General features: G+C 42.2%; 1 protein-coding gene across 1 annotated transcript in view; it reads left to right on the top strand.

Moving 5' to 3' along the window:
* Positions 1–5,780: 5,780 nt before the first annotated feature.
* Positions 5,781–21,102, top strand: part of LOC126203213 (V-type proton ATPase 116 kDa subunit a 1-like) — a 35,378-nt gene continuing 20,056 nt past the window's right edge. The window contains exon 1 of the mRNA XM_049937457.1: positions 5,781–5,902. Within this exon, the coding sequence (XP_049793414.1) occupies positions 5,842–5,902 (61 nt within the window). The 5' untranslated portion in view covers positions 5,781–5,841. The remainder of the gene's footprint in view (positions 5,903–21,102) is intronic.

Raw genomic sequence — 21,102 nt, 5'->3', positions numbered from 1 at the left:
TAGGACGACTTCCTCTTCCGGGTGTAGGTCTTGTAGAACCCCTAATGACCCCCGACCGCCGAATCATGAGTACCATGCTAACTAGTTCCTGTGGAATACAGACCTTGACTTCACCATGGCTGTCTCCCCCTTTACACAAGAGGCCCCCACGAAGGCAATAGCCAGTAACGACCTCGCCATCCGCCAACTGCTGCCGAATCAGTCCCCACCTAGGGTCCTCATCCTGTTTGTCAACTAAGTCGCAGAAGAAACCGGGTGTCTCTCTGTTTTTGATACATTCAACCTTTAACGGGGTGGAATATAGGATGAAATGTTTTCTGAAAGTAATTCAGCGTGAAAGAATTTTTAAAGCTCAATCTATGAAAATTGTGTTATTGAAAAATACGTGTTTCATTGTTTTTGGAACTACAACCCCCAAGGAGGTGCAATGGGGGCACACGTTTTCACTGACTCATCGCCTTGCAGCCCAACCTGCAAAGTATACGAACTTGAAATTTGATGAAGGTGTAAATCTTACGCTGTAAGCATCATTTAAGAAGAGATTGTTCGAAATTCCACTCCTAAGGGGGTGAAATATGGGTTGAAATGGTTTTTTAAAATATGTCCCTATTGAAGCTAGAACTACAAAACTACGAAAAATGGCATTTGGTTTCTTTGTCCGAAACAAAAAAAATCAGGTTTTAAGCATGTTCCGAAATTCTTCCATTAGGGGAATAAAATAATTACTGAAGGTTTTTTGAAAATAAATCATTATTAAAGAACTACTAAAGCATTTTTAAAGCTACATCTACGAAAATTGGATTTGAATTCTCGGTTGGATGTAAAAAAAAAAAGTGTTTCGTTGTTTTTGGAAATTTAACTCACCAATAGAGTGAAATAGGGGACGAAAAGTTTTATGAAATATTTCACTATGAAAGCATTTTTAAGAACTAAATCGATGAAGATTTGAATTTGGCTCCTCAGTTCTAAATAGAAAAATGCATGTTTAATTGTTTTTGAAAATTCAACCCCTAAAAGGTGTGAGATGTTTCTGAAAATGTTTCATTGTGAAAGCATTACTAAATATATCTCAGAATTCGTATTTGGCTCCTCTGTTAGAATTTTTCAATGTTGCACTGGTTTTGGAACTTCAATCCTAAGGGGATGAAAAATTTTAATGAAATATTTATTGCGTTATATTAAAATATTTTAAGTCTGCATCTATGAAAACCGGTATTTCACTTCTCAATTAAATATAAAGAAATATGCGTTAGGGAATGAAAGATTCTACGGAGATATCACCACAAGAATACAAACGGCTTGATTAACAAAAACCTTGGACTCCAGCTATCGGCATTGCTTTTTGGTCATAAGAACATTCAGTAAAAGACCATGCTTAAATGGCGTTAATTAGCGTGAAAAGTTAAGAAAGTGTTGCAATTTACAAAAGACATAAAAAACGATTAAAGAAAAAAAATTCTTTGCAGACCATACGGTCTACGCAAGTAAAGAAGCGGATGATAAGCTAGCTCTTTATGCAAATGAGTTGGTCAGTTTAAGTTCCGAGACATGTCATGCAGCCGGAACCAAATCCTATAGTTGCTACGATTGGCTAAAGGGAAAGTTTTGCAGAATCAAGGGAAATCACTTCTACAAGTGGCTGAGATTCACGTAATGAATAAAAATTATGTATTGAAGATTCCAAGGTGGGATACGCAAGATTCCTCCCCCCCCCCTCGCCCACCCCCTCCTCCCATTGCTATCTTCCTTTTCCTATAGCAAAAAAAAAAAAAAAAAAAAAAAAAAAAAAAAGAGAGAGAGAGAGAAATTTCCGCTGTGAAACAATTTGCAAACAAGAGAACGGCCCTTGAAATTTAACGCTTCAAAGTTTTAAGCCCTGCTCTTTCCGTATGTTGATTAGAAACTGTTAACCCACATGTGAAACCTGAGTACATAATCCCTGTGACATTTGATCAACGGTGTTCCTTAATGACAGATTCTGATTGAAAACGTTCGAAAATTCAATTTCTTTGTAATTGCATTTTTTTAAGGGTGTAGTTGTCTAGACTCTTGGAACGGAAAGGTTTTTTTTAATCCTTGCGTTACAAAACTTTCTACAGCCCATTGTTTGAAGCAGTGTCACGGCTGCCATGAGCCCCCGGGGTTGCTGCGCTGTCTCAAACGCCTTGTCACAGTTCACGCGGCTCCCCCCGTTGGAGGTTCGAGTCCTCCTTCGGGCATGGTTGTGTGTGTGTGTGTGTGTGTGTGTGTGTGTGTGTGTTGTCCTTAGCATACGTTACTGTAAGTAGTGTGTAAGCATAGGGACTTGTAAGGTGTCAGGCAAATCCAACACCTTCCATGAAAACCCTGACATGATAAGCAAATCCAGTAGTATGTCACATAGCTCCGAATAAATCGTGACATTAAATTAACCAAAGTAATACGAGTAACGAGTGAGCAAATGGAATATCACAGACTAACACAAGAATGCCTAAATGCATGTCATACCTTCCCACCATGAGACAGATGCAGTTCCGAGGGGAGAAACGAGAACAGAAGCCGAGAGCAGAACCGTGTTAAGCTGGAAGGCCCTACGATATGGGCGGACGGACACCCACGTCGCCATCTAACTGCTAGGATCACACCACCCGCAAGTTTTAGCTTGAGACTTTTTCGCGTCTCTGTTACGTTAGGACCAACCCCCAGCCCATGTTAAAAGATATAGCCCTCCAGAAAAACAGTATAGATCTTACGATAACGCTAAAAGGACCACACCAGCTGCAAGTTTTAGCGTGAGACTTTCTCGCGTCCGTTACGTTGCAAACTTTAAAAACATTGCCCCACCACGAAAAGTATAATGTTTGTCATTGGATAGACAGAATTTTTGTAGGCGGAGCTTAAGGTTAACATTGAGACCCTGATTGGTAAGATGAAAACACAGCCAGATAGTGTTTTTTCAAACCAACTTCGGTAAATTATAGTAATGAGAAGTTGGGGAGAGTTACTTCCGAGACGGCGAGGTGAGCGGAGCTGTGCTGCCCGCCGCCCCCTGACGCACACGACAAGGTAATGAACGCACACGATGCCGCATAACAGCGTATAAAGCTTCTTTCAGAACTGTAGAAGTCTCATCTGTTACATCCCTTTTTTGCGTAATACTAGTGTCGATCGTCAATTAAAGCACATGGTGTTCACATTTGCCACTTGAAGTAAAAATCTGAAACGCGATGATTTTTCTGTTATATAGTTATTGAGAAGCCACATCAGCCACTGTAATTTACGACAAGTTAGATAAGTAATTAAAGATAACTGAGGGTCTCTGTAGACCATTTTGATAGTTTTCTCTCTTGTGAAACATAATTTAAACCTACATTATAGATGTGATATGGCATAGGTCATCCTTCGATCCATTGTAGAACTTGGAAACCCATTCAGGGAATATTCGTTCACATTTTTGTTGGTTTTTACCATCCTGTATTAAAACATTTCCTTTTATCAATAGTGCAATTTATAAACAATGTTTTGTGATTAGAATAAAATTTCCAATGGTAAACTTAACTGCTTTTTCGACGTTATTTTACCAGCTAACTAAAAATAGGAACGCCTTGAACCCCTTCCACTAAATTTAGTTAGTATTAAGATTCTTTTACAGGGAGTGCAGTGGAGCTGACGCTGAAATCATTAAGTATTTGGTTATATCATCTCTAGTCTCACTGAACTCTTCTGAATTCTACATGTCATGTGTGGTCTGGCGTCTCCTTACCAGCAACAGGTCCCAGGTTCAAACTAGTCAATTCCCTAAAAAACACGCTCAGAGCGTCGTTGCGCGAAAGTGGTAGGGAGACACGATATAGAACAAGCAGACACCACGCAGAATGTTTAGAGACTGATGGTTCAAATGGCTCTGAGCACTATGGGACTTGACTTCTGAGGTCATCAGTCCCCTAGAACTTAGAACTACTTAAACCTAACTAACCTAAGGACACCACACACATCCATACCTGAGGCAGCATTCGAACCTGCGACCGTAGCGGTCACACGGTTCCAGACTGAAGCGCCTAGAACCGCACGGTCACACCGGCCGGCTAGGGACTGATGACCTCAGCAGTTTGGTCCCACAGGAGCTTACCACAGACGGACGGTTGCCATGGGACACTCTTGAGTCGGAAACGCTTGCTCATGAAGAAGGCCTACACAATGCTTGTCCGTCCGCTTTTAGAATATTGTTGCGCGGTGTGGGATCCTTACCAGATAGGACTGTCGGAGTTCAAAGAAGGGCAGCACGTTATATCGCGAAATATGGGAGACAGTGTCACTGAAATGATAGAGGATTTGGGATGGGTATCATTAAAACAAAGGCGTTTTTCGTTGCGACGAAATTCCAATCACCAACTTTCTCCTCCGAATGCGAAAATATTTTGTTGACACCGACCTACATAGGAAGAAACGATCACCTCGATAAAATAATGGAAATCAGAGCTCGTACGGAAAGATATAGGTGTTCGTTCTTTCCGCGCGCTATACGAGATTGGAATAATAGAAAATTGTGAAGGTATATGAAGATAGTAACTGTTCTCGAAAGAACAGGTACCACTGATGACCGTGCAGCTTCTCTAGAATAAATGATAATTAATTGAAACGCTCAGCTGCCGACAGGTGTTGATGTACCTCGGGGTACACATTTTCAGCTGTCCCCATCGAGGTTGTATCAACAAAACCTGTCGGCATCTGAGGGTTTCAATTAATTATCAATTCTGAAGGTAATTCGATGAACCTTCTGCCAGGCACTTAAATGTGATTTGCGGAGTATCCATGTAGACGTAGATGAAAACTCGTCACGCGTCGCACGTGCTCAAAATGATTCACACTGCAGAATGCATGCAAACATACTCGCCGAAAATACTGACGAATAACGAGTGCTGCATATCCAGGTTAGACAGATCGGCTTTTCCTGCCAAGAAGAACAGGAAATTGCTATCTAGAAACAATTCGGGCTAGAGGAAGGGTTGATAAGTACTCCTTGAATTCCAGACTAAACGTAAATAACGAAAATGCATTTTTGGTAAAAATTGGTCAAAACATAATCCTGTGCCCTCCGTATTGGATTAGCGGTTTTGAATATTGAAAATATGACTTCCGATTCGTGTTCAGCGACATTAAAAATATATATGTAACACTCACTTCATGCAAATCGAGGTAATAATATAACTAAAAGATTTCCCTACACTTTGAACATTTTTTTTTTTTTTTTTTTTTTTTTTTTTTTTTTTTTTTTTTTTTTTTTGAGAAACGATTTTCTCAGAACGGTATGCACCATGAACTGAAAGTGGTTCAATCTCTTAACTTCTACCTCTGACCCCGAAAAGTAAACACCTTTCTTAGGAGCTTATATCTATAATATATGACATTTGTTAATATTAACTAATTTTTGTGAAGGCATAAGGAGTGAAACAAACCTCTAAACAACCGAACTCAAAGTTCGAATTTGCACCGTATCGTTAAATTTAAGGTTGTTTCATTGCGGTTAGGTATGAGCTCCCATATATTTTATGTAATATCGACTGATGTTATCCATTTTTAATTTCAGAGAAGTATGAGCTCCCATCAATTTAATGTAGTATCAACTGATGTTATCCATTTTTGATTTCAGGTAACATCTGAGGGGCCACAGTGGACGCAGTCTGCGTACTTCAGACTCGCAGGCCCTTGATCAAATCATAATTACGGGCGCCATTTTGTTCTTTTTTTTCTGAAAATCTAAAATAAAGCTCATAGTTGCTAACTGGCCAGTGAGTGGTTCCGAAGGTGTCGGATGTGCGGTGCGTTCGGTCTGCTAGGACAACAACAGACTGGCGTGGTGCGATGGCAGAAGCAGACACTGAGGGAGCTAGCTGCTGCGACGCCAGTGAACAATTTATGCCAAGTAAGACGAAGAGAACTATTCTAAAATTATGAGTCGTCTCAAAAGTGTTTACCATTAGTAAATATTGTAGTTGAGACTGACAATCAATCTACAATAACTGACAGTTTTGCCTAGAGAGAGATACAGGAAATCCGCCCCCCCCCCCCCCCCCGCACCTCAAAGAAATTTTGGTTGTGATGACAGGCCGATCGGTAGTGTAGCCCGAGATCTAAAGTTGGAAGGGGGTAATTTGATTGAGAGTTGTTTATGCCAACGATTATGAATGCCGAGTAAACGTTGTGCGAGCAGATTGCCCTGTAGCGTAGCCTAGTGTTTCCGTCCGCACCATATTTAACACACTTTCTCTAGCTGTGTACAAAAGTCGCACAACAGTCACGAAAACTACGTTTCTGGTGGGGGAGGGGAGAGTCCACTATGTAACTTTCACTACAATTTTTAGTAACCGCCGAAACTAGCCGAAATAGAAGCGTAATTTTACCTATATTTCCGTTTGTGGGAAAATAGTGGTTCTCCTCTTTCGGCAGCAACTGTAATATGTAGGCGACTTATTAATTTGTTTTGTAACTCGGAATCATGATCTCAATAGACACAAAGCTTTTTTTTACGTTACTTGATTCGTGGTCTATAGTAAACAATGCAACGTATTGGTCAATTCTTTGAAGTGCGACGTGTGTCTGCAATGTTCCTAAGGCCAAGTTTGTATATATTCGGTGTCTGTTTTTTTGACCATATACTGTATAATTAAGGCGAGGAGGATAATGTTCAAGCAGCACTGCATTAGCAGTCTATGGGGAAATTGAGAATTTGGATCTGCCGAACGGCATGCTCGCGCAGTTCGTGCAATTATGTTGCCCACTGCGTAATTCGGACACAGTGATCATTGCCTCTCCCTAGTAACCAGGGGACTCGGGTGCTAATCCTGGTCTGGCAAAAATTCTTTCGGGACCCACGTTGGACTTGTTTTGCTGTACTTGAGCATGTCACTGACAACGTTATGAACTGTGCCACTACCTATTGCAGCTATTTTGCTGTTCAGTTCTAATGAAACACGTCGGCCATCAGGAGTAATGTCGTCAGAGTCGGCTTTAAGCGAAGGAGGAGACACTTCAATTGGCCGGCCACGGCGTTTTTCATTCGTCACTGAAGTTCGATTGTTTTTGATCTGTCCTACGTATTTATCTAAAATTTCCGTCGTTCGTACAGCTTCGACCATACTGAAAAATCGTTAGAGAAAATATTTTGGCCGTTTTCCACCTTCTGAAAGGGAAAACGCATCGCTGAACGTTGCTCAATTAATGTGGAAACTTCAACCGGACACGTCATTGTTAATTGCAACATTAAGGTTATAAATAAAACAGTTATTTTTTTGGCAGCCGCTCTCAGCACATCTCAGTCGTGCCAACCTAAAGTCATGAAACTACAAAAATTCTTCCTACAAACTATTCGACTTCATCACTTTGCCTTTGCAGGGGAAAGTCAGGAAGGAGTATGCACTTAGTATTTCATCGGTCATTTCTAGTTGATGAGAAAGTTTAAACAAACAAATAGCAAAACATTGCTCATTTATTTACGAACATCATTTATCAGATACAGCTGAGTAACTTTTAACCCAAACCTTAAATGTCATTACATATATGACACTGCTCGTTCGTACTCGTAGCCGCATCGTCTGGTAAGAGTACGCACTAACACCAATAACAAGAAAATGCACCATGACCTTCATAAACTGTGCATTCTTCATGCCACTGTTGGGAACAATTATCACAGTTAATACAGTCTTCCGTGACAGACTCCTTTTAGTCTTCATCACACGTTGTTGTTGTTGTTGTTGTTGTTGTTGTTGTTGTGGTCTTCAGTCCTGAGACTGGTTTGATGCAGCTCGCCATGCTAATCTATCGTGTGCAAGCTCCTTTATCTCCCAGTACCTACTACAACCTACACCCTTCTGAATCTGCTTAGTGCATTCATCTCTTGGTCTCCCTCTACGATTTTGACCCTCCACGCTGCCCTCCAATGCTAAATTTTGGATCCCTTGATGCGTCAGGACATGTCCTACCGATCGATCCCTTCTTCTAGTCAAGTTGTGCCACAAACGTCTCTTCTCCCCAATCCTATTCAATACCTCCTCATTAGTTACATGATCTACCCATCTAATCTTCAACATTCTTCTGTAGCACCACATTTTGAAAGCTTCTATTCTCTTCTTGTCCAAATTATTTATTGCCCATGTTTCACTTCCATACATGGCTACACTCCATACAAATACTTTCAGAAACGACTTCCTGACACTTAAATCTATACCCGATGTTAACAAATTTATCTTCTTCAGAAACGCTTTCCTTGCCATTGCCAGTCTACATTTTATATCCTCTCTGCTTCGTCCATCATCAGTTATTCTGCTCCCCAAATAGTGTCTCATTTCCTAATCTAATTCCCTCAGCATCACCCGACTTAATTCCACTACATTCCATTATCCTCATTTTGCTTTTGTTGATGTTCATCTTATATCCTCCTTTCAAGACACTGTCCATTCCATTCAACTGCTCTTCCAAGTCCTTTGCTGTCTCTGACAGAATTACAATGTCATCGGCGAACCTCAAAGTTTTTATTTCTTCTCCATGGATTTTAATACCTAGTCCGAATTTTTCTTTTGTTTCCTTTACTGCTTGCTCAATATACAGATTGAATAACATCGGGGAGAGGCTACAACCCTGTCTCACTCCTTTCCCAACCACTGCTTCTCTTTCATGCCCCTCGACTCTTATAACTGCCATCTGGTTTCTGTACAAATTGTAAATAGCCTTTCGCTCCCTGTATTTTACCCCTGCCACCTTTAGAATTTGAAAGAGAGTATCCAGTTAACATTGTCAAAAGCTTTCTCTAAGTCTACAAATGCTAGAAACGTAGGTTTGCCTTTCCTTAATCTTTCTTCTAAGCTAAGTCGTAAGGTCAGTATTGCCTCACGTGTTATCAACATTTCTACGGAATCCAAACTGATCTTCCCCGAGGTCGGCTTCCACCAGTTTTTTCACTCGTCTGTAAAGAATTCGCGTTAGTATTTTGCAGCTGTGACTTATTAAAGTGATAGTTCGGTAATTTTCACATCTGTCAACACCTGCTTTCTTTGGGATTGGAATTATTATATTCTTCTTGAAGCCTGTGGGTATTTCGCCTGTCTCGTACATCTTGCTCACCAGATGGTAGAGTTTTGTCAGGACTGGCTCTCCCAAGGCCGCCAGTAGTTCTAATGGAATGTTGTCTACTCCCGGGGCCTTGTTTCGACTTAGGTCTTTCAGTGCTCTGTCAAACTCTTCACGCAGTATCATATCTCCCATTTCATCTTCATCTACATCCTCTTCCATTTCCATTATATTGTCCTCGAGTACGTTGCCCTTGTATAGATCCTCTATATACTCCTTCCACCTTTCTGCTTTCCCTTCTTTGCTTAGAACTGGATTTCCATCTGAGCTCTTGATATGCATACAAGTGAATCTCTTTTCTCCAAAGGTCTCTTTAATTTTCCTGAAGGCAGTATCTATCTTACCCCTAGTGATATGCGCCTCTACATCCTTATATTTGTCCTCTAGCCATCCCTGCTTAGCCATTTTGTACTTCCTGTCGATCTCATTTTTGAGACGTTTGTATTCCTTTTTGCCTGCTTCATTTACTGCATTTTTGTATTTTCTCCTTTAATCAAATAAATTCAGTATATCTTCTGTTACCCAAGGATTTCTACTAGCCCTCGTCTTTTTACCTACTTGATCCTCTGCTGCCTTCACTACTTCATCCCTCAAAGCTACCCATTCTTCTTCTACAGTATTACTTTTCCCCATTCCTGTCAATTGTTCCCTTATGCTCTCCTTGAAACTCTATACAACCTCTGGTTCTTTCAGTTTATCTAGGTCCCATCTCCTTAAATTCCCACCTTTTTTAAGTTTCTTCAGTTTTAATCTACAGTTCATAACCAATAGATTGTGGTCAGAGTCCACATCTGCCCCTGGAAATGTCTTACAATTTAAAACCTGGTTCCTAAATCTCTGTCTTACTATTATATAATTTGTCTGAAACCTGTCAGTATCTCCAGGCTTCTTCCATGTACACAACCTTCTTTTATGATTCTTGAACCATGTGTTAGCTATGATTAAGTTATGCCCTGTGCAAAATTCTACCAGACGGCTTCCTCCTCCATTTCTTAGCCCCAATCCATATTCACCTACTATGTTTCCTTCTCTCCCTTTTCCTACTGTCGAATTCCAGTCACCCATGACTATTAAATTTTCGTCTGCCTTCACTACCTGAAAAATTTCTTTTATCTCATCATACATTTCTTCAATTTCTTCGTCATATGCAGAGCTAGTTGGCATATAAACTTGTACTAATGTAGTAGGCATGGGCTTCGTGTCTATCTTGGCCACTATAATACGTTCACTATGCTGTTTGTAGTAGCTTACACCCACTCCTATTTTTTTATTCATTATTAAACCTACTCCTGCATTACCCCTATTTGATTTTGTATTTATAACCCTGTATTCACCTGACCAGAAGTCTTGTTCCTCCCTCCATCTGACACTCCATGCTCCGATCCGTAGAATGCCAGTTTTCTTTCTCCTGATAACAACGTCCTCTTGAGTAGTCCCCACCCGGAGATCCGAATGGGGGACTATTTCACCTCCGGAATATTTTACCCAAGAGGACGCCATCATCATTTAACCAAACAGTAAAGCTGCATGCCCTCGGGAAAAGTTATGGCTGTAGTTTCCCCTTGCTTACAGTCGTTCGCAGTGCCACAACAGCAAGGCTGTTTTGGTTAGTGTTACAAGGCCAGATCAGTCAATCCTCCAGTAGTTGCCCCTGCAACTACTGAAAAGGCTGCTGCCCCTCTTCAGGAACCACACGTTTGTCTGGCCTCTCAACAGATACCCCTCCATTGTGGTTGCACCTATGGTACGGCTATCTGTATTGTTGAGGAACGCAAGCCTCCCCACCAACGGCAAGGTCCATGGTCCATGGTTCATGGGGGGCATCACACCTTGGGCAGTTCAAAACATGAAGTTGGAATAACAGACAATTGTGAAGGTGATTCGATAAACCCTATGCCAGGCACTTAGATGTGATTTGCAGAACATCCATGTGGGCGTAGATCCCTCCTTGGATTATGCCCTGGTTGTTGCTGAAGATGATGGCGCAGTTTAATCCAGATTAGCCGTAGAGATTCTACTTTGTTCGTTACTGATATTTTGTCCCTTCATGGTTTAGTTTGTTTTTCTAACAATGCATTTTTGTACGAAGACTCAAACAGAATTTCAGATGTTTTTGCAGCTGGCTTTAGATGTTCGAAAACCTAAAATTGTGCAGTTCACAAAACGAAAGAACATAGTATCCTATGACTACAACATCAATAACTCTAATTTTCAATCGGTCAACTCACAGAAATACCTCGGTGTAACCCATTGTAGGCCGGCCGCGGTGGCCGTGCGGTTCTAGGTGCTGCAGTCCCGAACCGCAGGACTGCTACGGTCGCAGGTTCGAATCCTGCCTCGGGCATGGATGTGTGTGATGTCCTTAGGTTAGTTAGGTTTAAGTAGTTCTAAGTTCTAGGGGACTGATGACCTAAGATGTTAAGTCCCATAGTGCTCAGAGTCCTTTGAACCATTTAACCCATTGTAAGGATACGAAATGGAAGCAGGACTGAATAAAACTCAAGATGCGTTCATAGGATTTGTAGACCTGGAAAAGCGTTCGACAATGTAAAATGGTGCAAGATCGAAGTTCTGAAGAAAATAGCTCTAGGGAGAGATGGGTAAAATATTCGTACAAGCCCCAAGAGGGAATATGAATGGAAGACCAAGAACGAAGAGCAAGGATTAAAAAGGGAGTAAGACTTTGATATAGTCATTCACCTCTACTGTTCAATCTACGCATCAAAGAAGAAACGAAGAAAATAAAAGAGAGGTTCACGATTCAGACTGAAATACGGGGTGAAAGGATATCAGTGACAAGATTTGCTGATAATATTATCGTCCTCAGTAAAAGTGAATTACTACAGGATCTGATGAATGGAATATACAGTATAATGAGTGTAGAATTTGGGGTGAGAGTAAATCATAGACACAAGTGATGAGATGAAGCATAAACGGGAGCAGCGAGAATCTTAACATTGGTGATAACGAAGTAGATGGTTCAAAATGGTTCAAATGGCTCTGAGAACTATGGGACTTGACATCTTAGGTCATCAATTCCCTAGAATTTAGAACTACTTAAACCTAACTAAGGACACCACACACATCCGTGCCCGAGGCAGGATTCGAACCTGCGACCGTAGCAGTCACGCGGTTCCGGACTGAAGCGCCTAGAACCGCTCGCCCACCGTGGCCGGCGAAGTAGATGAAGTTAAGAAATTTTTCTACCGAGACAGTTAAACGAACCATGACGGACAGAGAAAGGAGGACGTAAAAAGCAGGCCAGCAATGGCATTCTTGACCTAGAGTAATCTGCAAGCATCAAACATAGGCCTTGATTTGAAGAAGACATTTCTGAGAGTATATGCTTGGAGCACGGCATTGTATGGTAGTGAAACATGGACTGCAGGAAAACCAGATCAAAAGAGAATCGAAGCATTTGTGATGTGGCGGTAGGGATGAATGTTGAAAGTTACGTGGACTGATGGGGTGAAGAATGAAGAGGCTCTCCTTACAATTGGGAAGGAAAGGAATATTTGGAAAACACTGACAAGGAGAAGGGACAGGATGATAGAACATCACTGAGTAACTTCCACGGTGTTAGAGGGATCTGTAGATGGCAAAAACTGTAAAGGAAGACAGACATTGGAATACACACAGAAAACAATTTACGACGTAGGTGCCAAATGATACTCGGAGATGAAGAGGTTGGCGCAGAACCTCACCTGCGCCAACTTCATCAGAGTAGCACTTGGCATCTACGTCCTTCATGGTGGGTCGTATCAGACCAGTCAGAAGACTGATGACTCAAAAACAAGTAAGAAATGGAACCATCACATTGTCTCAGTCAAAGGTAAAGATGGTGGCGGACTGTAATTCATTGTTAGAATTAAAGGGAATTATAATCAGTGCACAAACATGATCTTTTTCGAACTATTGGGGTGACCCATACTCTAATATTGCTCCAGTGTGTGGGACCTGTCCCATATCCGACTAGCAGGGGATATTGAACTGTTAATAAGAAAGTCAGCACGAATGGTTACAGGTTTGTTTGGCCCACAGGAGAATGTAACAGAGAAGCTGAAGAAATTGGCAGATGCCTGAAGATACACGTAAGCTATCCCGAGAAAGGCTACCTGTAAAATATCTAGAACATACCCTAAATTTTGAATATGCAAGGTGGGTTCAAAAAAATTTCGGAACATTCGTAATTTCGCGCCAATGGCGTGTTGGGGCGAAATGCAGTTGACATCCCTGCACACGCGTGTGCTTAATGTGTAACTGCGGGAAGTTTCATTGTTGTATGTCTGTTAGCTTATTGTTCAGTGCTGCATTGAGTAGAACGTTGTGTCGCACAGTTGGCGAACTTCGAGAGGGGATAGTTAGAGGAGCAATGCGCCTGCAATAAATTTTGCGTGAAACTCAAGAAAACCGCCGCTCGGGGTAGCCGAGCAGTCTAGGGGGCTTGCCACGGTTCGTGCGGCTGCCCCCCGTCCGAGGCTAGAGTCCTCCCTCGGGCATGGGTGTGTGTAAGTGGTGCAAGCCTAGGGACTGATGACCTCAGCAGTTTGGTCCCATAGGAACTTAAAAGCTAAACTCAAGAACACCTTTACAGACACACACCAAATGATGCAGGAAGCCTATGGTGATGAGTGCTTAAGCCGTACTCGGTGTTACGGATGGTTCACACGGTTTAAAAAAGGCCGGACGGAAGATAAGACGACCCTTGTTCAGGACGTTCTTCGACTTCTGCCAACAGCGCTTGTGTCAGGAACGTCAACGAAACTGTGCGTGCTAAACGAAGACTGACTGTCAGAGAGATCGCAGAAGAAAGTAACATTGCAGTTGCATCGTGAAATCCTAATACAGCATCTTGGAATGTATAGTGTTGCCTCCAAATTCGTGCCACGGCTCATGAGTCAAGAGCAGAAAGACCTCCGCCTCGCAAATCTGAGAAGAGCTTTAGGCTCACCCAAATGAGAACGAGATGTTCCTTAAGAAAATTATAACTGGTGATGGGACGTGGGTCTGCAGTTATGTATTTGAAAACAAGGTTCAGTCTTCACAATGGGTAGGCATTTGTTCTCAACGATGAAAAAATAAAAAGCTTGTCAGGTCAGCTTGGCCCTTGCAGACATTTTTTTATTTCCAAAGTCGAAAACCAAGTTGAGAGGACGAAGATTTGTAACGATAGACGAGCGGTCCAGCGAAAGGCGAACCAAGTCTGCTCCCGGAAGTGGAAACGGTGTTGGGAGCGGTGTATCAGTCGTGGGGGAGATCATATACAAATAAGTGGAAGTTAGCGTAGAGAAGTTCCAGAATTTTTTGAACGGACCTCGTAGACGAAAGGTAGTGAATACTGGAAAGTAGTCTGCAAATGTTCATACGGTTGCGTTCGCTTCCATTCGCTGCTGTGGAAACTGAGCTTAATAATAATATTTCCGGTGTGAGATTTGGCTGGCAACTCTGTAAACGCTAGATGTGCGCCGCTTACAGCCCAGGCAGAATTATTCTCGGAGGGACACATCATTATCTCCTTCGTGCCTAAAGTTGCTTCGGCCAAACTCCAACTCAATTGCCAGGCCGATAGCTCATTATCCTACTCCTCTGCAAGTAACACTTCGTCTGAAACCATCTGTACGGTTATGTAGGTTAAGACACTGCGGCCACTCTTCATGGTGGGTCCACGTTTGCGAGTAACTGACGAGAAAAGAAATTCTGAATTTTGTGTGACACTCGGTAGCATTAAGAAAGCTGAGTGACATTAGTTGGTTGTGAGGGTAATGGAAAGGATACTAGTCACATGCATGAGGTTGTGGGTTCGAATCTCACCGGAGAAAGAAATCTATTTTAGGTGTTTATCGAAGTGACATTGATAATCATTTTCATTCAATTGATGTAAATATATTTTTTTTTATTTCCACTCCTCGGTCACGTGATTCAATAGTGATATGAACCTCTTCATTTGGTCTAATTTTTCTTCTTATCATTCCTTCTCCACTGGAAATATTTGTTTGTGAACTTTTAATTATCTTCATGTATCAATTCCGATTTAATTTCTCCTGTTTTTAAGACCCCGTATTTTCGTCTACGTTATTGTGTTCATTATATCGATTTCTCACTTGGCTTGATTTTTATTTTATTTCTAAAACCTTCTCTCATTTAAATCTTCATCTACACTATTTTTTTCCATAGTGCAGCAAGAATTTAGGTTATGTTTTAAAGACACTCCTGGAAATTGAAATAAGAACACCGTGAATTCATTGTCCCAGGAAGGGGAAAGTTTATTGACACATTCCTGGGGTCAGAGACATCACATGATCACACTGACAGAACCACAGGCACATAGACACAGGCAACAGAGCATGCACAATGTCGGCACTAGTACAGTGTATATCCACCTTTCGCAGCAATGCAGGCTGCTATTCTCCCATGGAGACGATCGTAGAGATGCTGGATGTAGTCCTGTGGAACGGCTTGTCATGCCATTTCCACCTGGCGCCTCAGTTGGACCAGCGTTCGTGCTGGACGTGCAGACCGCGTGAGACGACGCTTCATCCAGTCCCAAACATGCTCAATGGGGGACAGATCCGGAGATCTTGCTGGCCAGGGTAGTTGACTTACACCTTCTAGAGCACGTTGGGTGGCACGGGATACATGCGGACGTGCATTGTCCTGTTGGAACAGCAAGTTCCCTTGCCGGTCTAGGAATGGTAGAACGATGGGTTCGATGACGGTTTGGATGTACCGTGCACTATTCAGTGTCCCCTCGACGATCACCAGTGGTGTACGGCCAGTGTAGGAGATCGCTCCCCACACCATGATGCCGGGTGTTGGCCCTGTGTGCCTCGGTCGTATGCAGTCCTGATTGTGGCGCTCACTTGCACGGCGCCAAACACGCATACGACCATCATTGGCACCAAGGCAGAAGCGACTCTCATCGCTGAAGACGACACGTCTCCATTCGTCCCTCCATTCACGCCTGTCGCGACACCACTGGAGGCGGGCTGCACGATGTTGGGGCGTGAGCGGAAGACGGCCTAACGGTGTGCGGGACCGTAGCCCAGCTTCATGGAGACGGTTGCGAATGGTCCTCGCCGATACCCCAGGAGCAACAGTGTCCCTAATTTGCTGGGAAGTGGCGGTGCGGTTCCCTACGGCACTGCGTAGGATCCTACAGTCTTGGCGTGCATCCGTGCGTCGCTGCGGTCCGGTCCCAGGTCGACGGGCACGTGCACCTTCCGCCGACCACTGGCGACAACATCGATGTACTGTGGAGACCTCACGCCCCACGTGTTGAGCAATTCGGCGGTACGTCCACCCGGCCTCCCGCATGCCCACTATACGCCCTCGCTCAAAGTCCGTCAACTGCACATACGGTTCACGTCCACGCTGTCGCGGCATGCTACCAGTGTTAAAGACTGCGATGGAGCTCCGTATGCCACGGCAAACTGGCTGACACTGACGGCGGCGGTGCACAAATGCTGCGCAGCTAGCGCCATTCGACGACCAACACCGCGGTTCCTGGTGTGTCCGCTGTGCCGTGCGTGTGATCATTGCTTGTACAGCCCTCTCGCAGTGTCCGGAGCAAGTATGGTGGGTCTGAAACACCGGTGTCAATGTGTTTCTTTTTTCCATTTCCAGGAGTGTATTTGTATGTCGATTACCATGCAAAAAAAAGGCACGTCTTGTAATGAAAAATACATTTTTCACACTAATGCACAGTCAATATAAATATACTATTTCGTCTTTTGTTTTTTAATTAATATATCGGAGTTTTGAAATAATTGAATAGTCAAACAGATAGGTATAATAAAATACACATTCACAAAAATTCCGATTGGAAGAAGAATGATATAAAGAAAAATTGAACAAATGGAAAAGTTCATACGGTGCTTAAAACGATGTGACAAAGGAATAGAACGAAAGAAATTACATTTAAACCAATAAATTGAGTAAAAATAGGCATCAAAGTCATTTCGATAGAGATTTAAAAATAAAAAAATTATTGCACCTGACGAGGCATGGTTAAGGTTCTATCCTAACCATTATGACACGTAACCAGACTATGGAATACGACTTCCTTAACGCTATGTAACATCACGCAAAATTCCGAAATCTTTTCCGTCAGTTACTTGCAAACGGAGGCCAACCTGGATGCAGGGTCTGATACGGGGAATCTTGAGTTACACTACCGCTTATTTGGTTTCAAAAAGTCGATCCCACCGCTGGGGAGCTCTCGTTGTTAGTTTTAAGAGTAACAAACGGCACATTTTGAAAGAACAGTAATGTCGCAGTCCAATAGCGCCAAATAGCGGTGGCCCCTGCAAACTTGAAAGACGACTCTAGCAAAGGCAAAGAAAAGTTAACTGTAGCAAGTAACCTGGCAACGCTACACACACAAAAGACAACTGAACAACAACGAAATATTAATAATAATAAGTTCACAGGAGAGCTTCTGTAAAGTTTGGAAGGTAGGAGACAAGGTACTGGCAAAGCTGTGAGGACGGGGCGTGAGTCGTGCTTCGGTAGCTCAGACGGTAGAGCACTTGCCCGCGGAAGGGAAAGGTCCCGAGTTCGCGTCTCGGTCCGGCACCTAGTTTTAATCTGCCAGGAAGTTTCAATAATAATAATAATAATAGGTCCAGTCATATTAATGTGACCAACTCCTGTTTTCGTGTAAATACTCATAGACGCCAGGTGATAGCATTAGTAGGTGATGAAAGGGAAGGGGGGGGGGGGGGAGGTGGGAGGCTGGAAACAGTGAAGTCGTTGTCATAATGCATAAAAGGGGCGATTAATGTGCCGTCCAACAGGGCATAATCGTTGGCTTTCTTCCCAAAGGTGGAAGCATTCCCGAAACGGCAAGGTCTGTAATCTTTTAAAATGCCACTGTATGTAAAGTAAACCGTGCGTGGCAAAATCTCGGTATTCTAATCCGGCTCCGAGGCAAGTGTGTTGGACTACGGGCAGTAGGCGACACAGGTGAGCGATAGCTGCAGATAAGTGTGCTGGCGAATAGACGTGCAACGTTTGTGCAGCTGACTGCCCAGGCGAACCAAGGGCTGCCACCAATGTTTCCTCAACAACGTATGGGCTTCCTCAGTAGGCACCTGGTCCCTGCACCCATGCTGACTGCTGTTCATTGGCGTTGAAAGCTTGCATTTGCACGCCGGTACCACAACTGAAAGTCCACTGAGTGCTACAGGTGGCCTCTCCATATTAATCACATTATATGTCCCATCGGACAGATTTTCATTGGCGTGTAACGTCTGAAAGCAAACGCCCTGCAACCCTGAGGGAGCGTAATGGTGTGGGGAATGTTTTCGCGGCATTCCCTGGGTGATCTCGTCATTCTGAAAGGCACAATGGATCAACCCTAGTACGCACCTATCCTTGGGGACCATATCCACCCTTAGATGCACGTGTAACATAGCTCGCAGTGTATGTGCGTGGTTCTGAAAGCTCTACGATGAATTTACCGTACTGCCCTGACCGCCAAATTTCCCGGCTTTAAACCCAATCGAGAATCTGAGGGGCCATCTCGATCGAGTAGTTTGTGCCACGGATCCTCAATCGATAAAATTCTATCGCAGCTGGACAAGTACTGCAGTCGGAATGGCTTCTTATCACTGTCATTACCTCATTGACTCTATTCCTGTACATCTCATGCTGCAAAAGGCGTTTATTCGGGATTTTAACACGTGGTCACATTACTGCGTTTCGACAGTGTAATAATACTAACAAATTTCGCGTATTTCAGTGCCCTCGTTTAAGTCTTTCAATCGGACGGCACTTTGGTGACTTATTATTATTATTATTAAGCATTACAATCCATGAAGGCTTTTTGCTGCAGAATGGACAATGTTGAACCACTTTGCTCTGTCTTTACAAGTAATTTGCCACTGTCTGTCATGTCCTAGTTTTCTGAGATCGTCTTGAATATTGTCCAAGTATCTCATGCGTGGGCGTCCAAGAGGTCGTCTTCCGGTGGGAATCTCTTCAGTCACTTTCTTGATGGTCCTGTTTGGTGGTGCTCTGATGACATGCCCTATCCATTTCAGTCTTTTGGCTTTAATTTTGGCCACTATATCGGAGTCTTTATATAATTTGTAAATTTCATTGTTATTTAGCAATCTCCATTCATCACTGATCCTATCTCTTATGGGTCCAAATATTTTTCTCAAAATTTTTCGTTCAAATACTCTTAATCTGTTTTCCTCTTTTTTTGTGAGAGTCCAGGTTTCAGATCCATAGGTGAGTACTGGTATAATCAATGATTTGTATACTTGTAGTTCGGTGTTCCTAGAAATTAACTTGCTTTTGAAAACTGTCAAGAGACTATAGTAGCATTTGTTAGCCTTCTGAATTCGTGATTCTATTTCAATTTTTATGGAGTTGTCAGAGGTTACTATTGTACCAAGGTAATTAAATTCATTTGTCTTTGTGAAAGCTGTGTTATTAATTTGCAGTACATTATTATTTGATGGATAGCGGGATAAGATAAAGTACATTGTTTTGTCTGTATTCAGCTGGAGGCCTGTGCCATTTGTGGCTTTAATTAATTGTGCTGTAAGAAGCTTCAAATCATTCTCACTGTCAGATAATAATGCAATGTCATCAGCGTATGCTACAATATTAATTTTGCTTTCCAGTTGTGCTCCAATTTGTAGTAGCTTTACTTTTTGAATTATTCTATTGATTACTATGTTAAAAAGAACTGGTGAGAGTGAATCCCCTTGTTTGACTCCAGTTTTAACCTCAAAGTCTTCAGAAAGTTTGCTGGCTACTTTTATTTTGTATTTTGAGTTTAAAGTGCAAGATTTTATTAAATTTATCAATTTGTTAGGGATGCCAATCTGCCTCATGCACTTCCATAAATATTCCCTGTTGATACTGTCAAAAGCTTTTTTAAAATCAATGAAAAGCATATGTACATTTTGATTGAATTCATATTTCTTTTCACCCAACATCCTTAGGACATATATATTGTCAATAGTCGATCTGTTAGGTCTAAATCCACATTGGGCATCATCTAGGGAGTCTTCAACGTAAGGGCTTATCCTTGCTAACAGTATATTTGTCAGAATTTTATATGTTGTGTTTAGTAATGCAATTCCTCTGTAGTTTGAACAATTTGTTGGGTCCCCCTTCTTGTATATAGGGCACACAACTACTTCTTTCCAATCATGTGGGACCTGTTCCTGCTTCCAGATGTTGGTGATGATTTTGTGTAAGCAGTTTACAAAAGGAAATTTACTGAGCTTCCATATATCTGTGTCTATACCATCACTTCCAGGAGCTTTATGTCTCTTCAGCTTCTTGATGCTTTCTTTAATTTCTGCTAAGCTGGGCTCTTCGTCCGATGGGTCAGCAGTAAGATATTCATTGTCATCTTCCTGAGAGACGTTTATAGTTGGAGCATTTAGTAACTCATTAAAATATTCCTTCCATCTGTTAGCAATGTCACTTCTTTCTGTTAGCAAGGAGCCATCTGGGTCTGTTATGAACTGTCCATAATTTTTTATATTCCCACTTTTAAACATATTTATGCTCTTGAAAAATCCTCTGGAGTCTGTGGTACGGTCATTCTCAGCTCTTTTTAATTTGTAATTCATAAAATCCCTTTTCTTTTTCCTAATGAGTTTCCTGGCAAGTTTCTGTTTCTCTTCAAAAATAAGTTTGTTTTGTGTTATTGGTTTTTGTAGGAATTTTTCCCTTGCTAATTTTCTATCTTCGATAGCGTTCGAGCACTCGGCATCAAACCAGGGGTTCTTAGTTGTAGTAAAATGTCCCAAAACTGAGGTAGTTGCTCGTATGATATTTTCTTTCAGAGCGTTCCAAGCTTGATTAGTATCATCATTGTTAATTTTACTTTCCACTTCAGGTTTGTGTGTTTCTAATTCTCTAATGTACTGGTTGAGAATGTTTGGGTTTTTCAGTTTCATTGTATTAAACCTAGGAACACCATTTAATTTAGACCATTTATGTCTTGAGAGTGAGATCTTGAACTTGGCTTTT

The sequence above is a fragment of the Schistocerca nitens genome, chromosome 9 (assembly GCF_023898315.1).
Source record: "Schistocerca nitens isolate TAMUIC-IGC-003100 chromosome 9, iqSchNite1.1, whole genome shotgun sequence".
Lineage (NCBI taxonomy): Eukaryota > Metazoa > Arthropoda > Insecta > Orthoptera > Acrididae > Schistocerca > Schistocerca nitens.
Note: the sequence above shows the minus strand (reverse complement) of the source record. Positions and strands in the feature narration are given on the sequence as shown.